This window comes from Nanorana parkeri, unplaced genomic scaffold (genome assembly GCF_000935625.1).
Source record: "Nanorana parkeri isolate BGI_ZX_2015 unplaced genomic scaffold, ASM93562v1 scaffold183, whole genome shotgun sequence".
Lineage (NCBI taxonomy): Eukaryota > Metazoa > Chordata > Amphibia > Anura > Dicroglossidae > Nanorana > Nanorana parkeri.
Window position 1 is genome coordinate 487,557 of NW_017306451.1, and position 9,463 is coordinate 497,019.

Here is a 9,463-nt window from a genome sequence, read left to right on the forward strand (position 1 = left end):
CTCTAACTTCTGCAGAGTTCACTCAGTTACAGCAGAAAGATCGGGTTTCAGAGCCACGGCCGGGCGGCCGGGTTGCCCTGGGAACACTGACGCTGACACTCTCTGGGAAAGAAAACTTGCACTGAGCATGTGCAATGCAAGCAGCCAGGACACTTCCCCTAGTCAGCTCTGCGCTCTGAGGAGGAGCTGCTGATCGATCATCTATGGCTGGACGAGCAGCCGCTTCTGTCCATGACAGTGCCAGACTCAATAGCTTCATTTCCACTCGCCCCCACGAAATTTTCACTCGCAATTTGCGAGGGGGCGAGTGGAAATTTTGAGCTCTGGTCTAAAGAATAGGGTTCCAACCTTCCCTGTTAATGTGTATGCCACCAGATCATCCAGTGCTTCATTGGCTTTTTAGCATCAGACATCTGTTTCTCAGATTTTCGAGGCTGTCATCTGGTTTTCTGTTCATTTGTTTGTCATATTTTACCAGGTGGATGTTCAGGCCTCATCTGATGCCTGTTCTAGTTGTAAGGTGTTTCATGTGGCTCGCTGAGTCCTATCAAGCCCCTACTATTGAACCATTGGCTACATGGGCCTGTTGGTTTGTTTGCTGTGTTGATCATCCCACTTTCCGAGTGCCGCCCTATAGTTTCAGATTACCATCCTGTGTTCTTTAATGTATGAGAAGAAGATGTTGTCCTGTAAAATCCTTTTCTTGGAGTACATTATAGAAGTATCCTTTAATATGGACAGCACTTCTCCTGGCAGGCTTTTGCTCTGTGTGAATGGTGATTGAGCTCATACTTCTGCAGATGCATTTCATTAAGAACAAGGACTGGGTTTCCAGACCAGAATGCTGGGCAGTGGCCATGATCTTCCAGACAATTGAGAAGTATGGAGCTAGTTGTGGTGACTCGCTGACTAAACACAATGGCCGGTAACAAAAGGATCACAAGGGTAAGCTTATCACTTGTATTGCTCTGAGTGACTGCCTGTGTCTTGCACTGGGATTTCTGGGATACAATGTACTGGGATTTTTGCAAATTTCTGTTTCACTGTTTTGTTGTTCTTTGCTTCTGTCCTTGCATTTAGTTGTGATATGTTAAATTCAGTATGCAGAGTTCTGTAGTTGTATCCAGCTTCCAATACAGCACCTTGGAAGATTTGTCTTTGCTTAACCTCCTGGGATAAGGAACATTTCTTCAGTGGAGAAAAAGGCAACAACTAAAACTTTTTTTTTTTTAGCAGTGTGGGGAAGGGTCGGACCTTTATTACTTTTTTCCCCTGATGACACTGTTCCTGAACATTTTTTATATTTGTAATTGCTGGGCTACTGATATTTTTTGAATACATTAAAACAGGAATTGGGCTTTAAAGGAGAACTATGGGGTCAGTTTTTTCCCCATAGTTCTCCTTAGGGTAACGGGAGGACACAAACTAGCGTCCTCCCGTTACCCTAAGCTCAGTATACCGCGAGCTACAGCTCGCGGTATACTGAGACGCCGCACCTGGATCGGATCCCGACGTAGATGACGGGATCCGCCCAGCTGCGTGAGTGACAGCTGGCTCTGCCTACCTAGAGGCAGAGCCAGCTGTACCCACCCCCTCCCCCGTCCGTTCCGCCAGTCAGCGCTGGCAGATCGGAGCGGGGGAGGGGAATCCAGCCCCTCCTCCTGTCACGGCAGAGAGCCGTGACAGGATCGAGAGGTGAGGGAACCCGGTATGTGTTCCCTCACCTCCCGATCTACTGAGCCGACCTGTGACAGTCTCATTGTCACAGGTCGGCTTAGAACTATGAGATGAGTGGAAATCACTCATCTCATAGTTCTCCTTTAATAAGTATATAACTACAGTTGAGATTTTCTGTATCTGGTGGGCTACTTTTTTATGCATTTTTCTTTACTGATGAAGAATTGTAGCCACAACTCAGCCTGCGGCTAATGTTGTTAATTATTATTTTTTCTAAATGTCAAAATGCATGAACAGTGCTACAGAAGAAGTGTTCAGTGTTGCACAGCAGCATATGATCAAACAAACAAATCACAGTAAGCCATAAAAAGTCTCCAACAGAGTTTATTTCTTTTTCTAGACCTGTGGCATTCTGATATTTTCTAGAAAATTGGTTATAGCTTCTAAGTATCTTTTTTACGTCCGTTAAAATAAAAACCTAGAAATTAGATATTACTAGTGTGAGCTGGGTAACTAACATTACCAACCCTTCCTAAAATGCAGGGGGTATCAACCTTTTCAGTGCTGGATAGACACTGTACACATTTTGGAGTTGAGAGGTGGTTGGTTTTCCTCAGCAAGAATACCTGCTTTGGAGTGAAGTTGGAAGCTGACTAGATTCTGGAAGGTAGTCAGTGCCCTCTATGGAAATAGTGTTTCATATAGAACATGCTTACCCAGTATACCTGGTATCATCCATAAAAAACTCAACATTTATGCAGCAGCATTCTCCCTCCAGATTGTGGTGCTGATGGACAGATGGAGTACATGGCATCATGCATTAGTGAACTGAACCAACAACTGTTTTCACATTAAAAAATATACCATCTGTGGACCTACAATTTGAATATTCAGGTGTGTATTAGGTCCAGTAAAAGCATCATGCTACATAGCCCATCTTCCAACACTGACTATATAGAATAATTAAAAAGTTAATCAGTAATATTCCATGTTTTTAGTTTTTACCTAATATCTATCATAAAGCTTTCTAACATAAGTGGCTCTGATTTTACCACCAATGACGTCTTTCATGTCTGCAGAAAACTCAGACTAATGCTAACAAATGGCATAAACATACAATACCCAAGTGCCTACCCAAACAGAATAACACACCCAACCCAGACAGTTTCTCACTATTCATTTCCTTCTTCTACACTAAAGGCTGCTGTCATCTCCATACATTTACTACTGGCGTGCACTGAAAATTCTAACTTAAAAAATAAATTATAATCTAGTGTTAAATCCAATTAACTAACTCATAACCTTATTAACCCATTGCATACAGAATTCCCCACTTCAAGTTATAATGGTCAATACAGAATCCAACAGTGTCCTTGGGAAGACTACAACCCTCCTAAGTGGGCATCATAGTGTCCTACACTGACCTACGGGTGCAGTGGGAGAAACATGGACTAGGTGTCATATTGAGACTGGATCTGGTTCAGAATAATTCCATCTGTTTTAAGTTATGTATTTACTTGTAAGTTGGCCAGGTTGAGTAGAAATGTGGTAAAGGTGCTAGGGCTTTATACAATGAATAATGGTATGCTTCTGGGAATAACATTTTAATTCTAGAATAAAAAATATCAAGAACTGCATGTTTTCTTGAAGAACTCGTTCTCTTGTTTCAAGAGAATAAGTGTTTGAAAAGGCATTTTTTTTAAAGTTTTGGGTAGAGTTAAGACCCACTGTTAAGTTTTTATTCCTGTGTCACCCATTCTGTCCCCATTACCATTGCAAAAAATGGTGAGGGTAAATTACCCAATGGGGACTTTTGTTCTGGTGAAAACTGTTTAAGACGGGAATTCCCCTCACTTAGTGGAGATCTTCTCTCATTTCCTGTTGTACCTCAAGGACAGAAAATTTATGAAAATCTCTCCAGCAAGACACAAACAGTAAAAAATAACATGAGTTTTATCCATTCTCTGCCCTATCCAAAACCAAAAAAAGGTTGGATACACATAGACTTTAAACAAAATGGCTTCTGTGTGGAATGCATATATGCAATGCAAATATGCTGAATATATTGTTTAAGAAAACATAGAGAGATAGAGCGAGGGAGAGAGAGAGAGAGAGGGGGGAAGGGAGAGAAAAAAAGATTACAGATTTTTTAAGAACCAGATACCAATCTCACACACCATTTACCATGGCCCTCGTCCAATAATGCTTGTCACCCAGTGGGGCAGTAACTCTGACATACTACATATTACACCACTCCAGAAACAAAAAGTATAAAAAAATACAGAGTTATGCTTTCTTGTATACTATATATGTATATATAAATATATATGGCTATACTTATATATACATATTTATATATATGTAAACACACACACGTACGTTTAAGACCAATTAATGGTCCACTAACAACTCAACACCTTCCTGCCAGATGAATGTTGCAATTTCCTCTGACAAAAACAAGGTTACATGCAGTCCCATCTCATTCATATGTGGCTCTTTAAAATCTATACTATTTTTATCAACTCGATTCCTATTTATATATCTTTATGTACATACACAGTTTTTTCTTTTGGCTGGGGGGGGGATTTAAAAAAATATGGCTGACTGCCCATCAGTTTTTAAAAACATGAAGCTGCAAGCCTCAGGACAAAGGTAATTGCATCAGTAACAAAACACAAGGCAGACAACCTTAAAAACCTATTTTAAAACAAAATAAATACAATTTGGAGATTTCTTTAGCAGACTGATTTAGAAATCTATCTAGACTGGACTATACCCCATCACTGCGCAGGATCACCCTGTAACAGAGAGAGAGATAATCGCGCCATGCGCGTACTCGCGTGTGCGTGTTTACACAAACATTTTTATATTTTCTTTTTCATTTTTGATAGAACTTTCACTCCAGCATTTTCAAAGAACCCTCAGGGGTTAACAAATATCCAAGGCTTTTAAGAAAAAAAGCTGACATAATTAAACCACATAGTGGCTATGGATAAAAGGTGAGCTTGTTAGGTCTTCACTCCACCACTCCCACCCTGAATTCCAGCTGTCCTCTTCTCTCCTCAGCCGCTATCTGAAGAGGTGTGAGGGGCAGTGGAAGGAGAGGTACGTCTCCGAGGGGGGCTCCATGAATTGTCCGAGCTGTTGGAAGGGGGAAAAGGCCTGTGGGACCGCAGGAGGAAGAGTTCTCCCTGCTCTCGGAGCAGAGCCTGAGCTATAAGCCCTGGAAGAGCATGAAGAGTACCATTCAGGGAGTCAATCTTGGTCTCCAAGGTCATGATCCTCTTCTCAAGATCGTCATTTCGTTCTTGCAGTTCAGACATGAGGTCATACATCACATTCTGCGTCTAAATAAAAGTTAAAAGATCACATTTGAAAATTTGAACAATGCTACATTTTCAATTATAAGTATGGTCTTATGCAACCTGAAGTTGCTTTGAAAAGCTAATTCTTAAAGTGCAATTAAAGTGCAAACTTTTTTTAGTTTTAGATAGGGTAGGGAATGGTTAGAACCCTTGTCAGTTTGTTTCTTTGCTGTCTGGATCCTGTTGGGTATGGTGGGAGGGTGAATCTCCCCAGTGAGAACACGACAATATAAACCTAAGAGTACAAATAGCCAGCACACCTAAGGTTATGGATGGATTTGTGTCAAGCAATATAAGCCTGACAGAACTTCTAACCCTTCCCTACTCTAAATAAAACTGAAAAATAACAACTAACTATAAATATACTTTAAGGTGACACTAAACTCAGGAGTTCAATCTTAAAAGGCATTCAAGTACCTTAACTTTTAACAAAATGTGCTTTATTTGTGTATCACTCGGCTATAGATCCTCAAATCATCTCTGAATTGGTGCTGACACTGTCCTTCCTTCTGGAGGGTGGCTACTTTTGTTCCCCATGGTCCCTGTGTGTATTGTAAAGTAGCCCCTGCTCCAAGCTTGATCCTGTGATAAACTACAGTCTCATGTTTAGCTCACTGGTTTGTATTGAGAATGTAGTCCATTACTGGAGCAAGCTTGGAGCGGTGACTACTTTACAACACACACAGTGACCATGGAGAACAAAAGTAGGCACCCTCCAGAAGGAAGGACAGTGTCAGCACCAATTCAGAGATGATTTGAGGATCTACAGCTGAGTGATGCAAAAATAAGATAATTTTTTGTTAATAGTTAAGGTAATTTAATGCATTTTTAGGATTTAACTCCTGAGTTTAGTGTTATTTAAGTCCAGCTAACCAAAACCACCAGTCAAAATCCATCTTGTATCTGTCTAGCTTTGGCAAAGTGATTTCTGATTGGTGGCTAGGGGTTACTGCACCTAAGAATTTGCGCTAAATAAAAAGACTGCAAGTCACCACTTTCTAGGCATGAAGGGAAAAAAAGTTATACTCTTACCCCGGACTGGGCAAAGGACATCTCAAATTTTCCCAATTTTGCTCATATTGGTGTCAAAACCATCATGTAAACCAGGGGTAGGCATCCTTGGCACCCCAGCTGTTGTGGAATTAGAAGTCCCAAGAGGCATTGTAAGACTCTGACAGCCACAGGTCAGAGTGCCAAGGCTGCCTACCCTTGATATAAAGACTTTTGGACCTCCACTTGGATTCAGCTTATAGACAGTGGATGGTTGGCAACTTTTGGTGGAAAGAGATATTCATAAAGCAAGAAGTCAATATAATCTATTTCTCTAATATAACACACCCAAGACCAATGTGTTAAGATCAAGATGTAAACATATATATTGGTGGCTTTATGTTACTATTAAAAATCAAATAATATTAATGTATAGAAATAATCAATATCAATATGCCACAGTACTGGATCACTTGGGTGATCAGGGGCATAGATGCAACCCCAAAATGTATGTAAGATCGACCCCTTTAAGCTCCACTGTACAAAACCACCTGAGAACATTGGTTGAACAAATATTGGATCTTCTCTTTTTTTCATGGTATTGTACAGTTCTGCACAAGTCTTTATTTGATTGACAAGATGTGCACTGTGTACATCCAGTCAGAGAACACCAGTCAAAAGCTCAAGGTGGGTTCACAGTGCAGAGCCTATCAATCAAGAGGAGGAACACACAACACCATGATGGAGGAGGTGAGGAGACATGCACCAACAGACCTATGCAGCATTAACCCTTGCTTAGCACATCAAACACCAATTGAAAACTGAAACCTTGCATAGTTTATAGTACCTTCATATTTTTTATTTGTACATGAAATGTTTCCCCCTTTTAACAGTGCTGTCACTACTTTGGTTTCGGGATATGTGCATACATGCACTTTAGAAATAATTTTAATTTAATGTGCATACATGTACTTTATAAATAACTTTATTTAAACATGAATTGGAAAAAGAAAACACAAAAAAATAACATCGCTATGCAAATAAGACTAAATTGATTCCTGGTCTATAAAACAAAAATATGATGTTACATAGTTATACTTACCTGAGCCTGGCATCCGGCTGGCTATTAGACTGGTCCCTAGCGCCTGTCTCTTCCTCTATTCCAGCGATGTAATGTCCCTCAGTGTCCTCATGATGTGATGTGATGATTCACAGGACCTTAGACTGCTGGAGCGGAGGGGGAGCGAGACTGCAGGGAGCAGTCCAACATCCAGCTGGCTCCGAGATTCTGATGAGTATACTTTTTTTATTTTTGTCCCTAGACGATAATGAGAATTTAACCCTTGCAGTGTTGGAATAGTCCCACTGCAAGGGTTAAGAATTACTCTGTCCAGAGAGTTCTTCTTTGATGATAAGCTAGGCAAAACTTTTGCTTCTGTTGTATGTGTATGATCCTATTTATCATTGGCTAAGGATCTCTTTCTGTATGTTTAGTGCTTTTGCATATAGAAAACAACAGGAGGGGCACTACCATTCCTTAAAGAGTATATCCAAACATTACCCAAATTATCCCACCCACTTTCCCTTCTAGACCATGTCCATACTCTTGCCTCACTATGGCCTATCAATGTGATGAGTGATCTCACTGGCTGACCTAAAGAATTCCATGACAGTGGTGCTTTGGCAAGTAAAATGTCACTTTAGGTTTGCTTTAAATGTGAGCATACAGGGAGTGTTAAGCAAACAAAAATGTACTCCATTTGTGACCTTTTTTTTCTCTGGACCAAGTTAAACAACGTAAAGGATAAGTTCCTGAGAACTGTTAACAGCTTATTGGGCACTCAGCAGTAGAAAGGTATTGTAAAGTGCTGCACAAACTGTTGGCGCTATATAAATCCTGTATAATAATAATAAAATATAATTAGCTTGCCAGGTTGAGCTATAAACAGAGACAATTGTAGTTTTGTTAGCATTGCAGTTAAATGCATGCCTTCCCGAACAAATCAAAATAGCTGTTCAGAAAAATAACATATCTGATTTTACAGCTGCTCATAGGACATATTTTCAGTAGGAGTCCATATGGCATGCATGTTTCAAGACACATGCAAATTGTTCATGGAAAAATACAAGGAAGCAAGACACTTAAAAGAATTAAGCTCGCTGACTGGACAGATGAAAAGACACATAGCCCCTTTTCTGCACACTCCACTGAGTAGATTAATCACAGTATTAGAGTCAGAAAGGCAGAGGAAGCATTTCAGTTGCAGTAAATTGAGACAAAGGTTCACAGAAATGCAGGTTTATAGTTATAAACTACGACAAGTGAATGAATTGGTCTCAGGTAGAACATAGCAGAAGACATTTATTCCACAGGCACATGACACAAAATTAGGCAACATTTAAAAGAGACTGGGTGTTGGCTTTAGTACCTTTTGAATTTAACCAGTTTTTCCATTTTACACTTTGAAATGTAACATTCTGGCTATGAGCAGACACTGCAAGCTGTGTGCAAATACATTTATTAGCCAGAAAAGATTAATCAAATCCAACTTTAATTCAGCTTCACATTATTACTGAAAGTGACCTTTTCTTACTTTGACCACTTCAGAAATTTAAAGGATAGAGATACAGAAATTTTTAGAATGCAGCTCTAACGTTCAACTCCTTTCCCCCTGCCACTGATCTCCTCACTACTATTACCGACAATTAGTTAGTGAGTAATTGCTTGCATTATGCAACAGGAGCAGCTGTCTAAATGCCATCACTCCTGTGTAAGATGACACTTGTAGATAATCTGCAAGTGTTATTGAGTAAATACAATGCAACAATGTATTGTTGCATTGTATTTACTATTCATTCATATTTAGAGCAGAGTTATGACCTACATATGAAGTGCTGTGACCAAAGTGAATACGGTGGTGCTCATTATCAGGGCCGCCGTCAGGAGGCTACTGCCGATACTCATGTAAGGGGCCCGGGCAGCCTTAAGGGCCCGCCCAGGACCCTTACATGAGTATCGGCCGCCAGTGACAAGCGAGGAGGCGGCCGAGCCCCCGCAGTGCAGGAGGAGGCCGGCCGTAGCAGGGCCGGGCCCCAGCATTACCTATACAGGCATCGGAGCAGGCTGGGGCCCTATCGGCGCAGCTTTTCATCTGACCGCCGGAAGTGACATCACGTGTGGGGGGGCATTAGAGTGTAAGCTTCTCTGTACAGAGACTGATGTGACTGGGGGGACATTAGAGTGTAAGCTTCTCTGTACAGAGACTGATGTGACTGTTGGGAGGACATTAGAGTGTAAGCTCCTCTGTACAGAGACTGATGTGACTGTGGGGGGGGGCATTAGAGTGTAAGCTCCTCTGTACAGAGACTGATGTGACCAGGGCTGCAAAAACTAATCGACTAAGTCGATTAAAATCGATGATGGAAAATGT

The 9,463-nt window shown here is 40.9% G+C and overlaps 1 protein-coding gene across 6 annotated transcripts in view; it reads right to left on the bottom strand.

Annotated features, from left to right (window-relative positions):
- Positions 1 to 3,816: 3,816 nt before the first annotated feature.
- LOC108785921 (small conductance calcium-activated potassium channel protein 2-like) overlaps positions 3,817 to 9,463 on the bottom strand; it is a 109,432-nt gene continuing 103,785 nt past the window's right edge. For all 6 annotated transcript variants that reach the window (XM_018555117.1, XM_018555116.1, XM_018555115.1 and 3 more), the window contains one exon: positions 3,817 to 5,024. In XM_018555117.1, the coding sequence (XP_018410619.1) occupies positions 4,740 to 5,024 (285 nt within the window). In that variant the 3' untranslated portion in view covers positions 3,817 to 4,739. The remainder of the gene's footprint in view (positions 5,025 to 9,463) is intronic.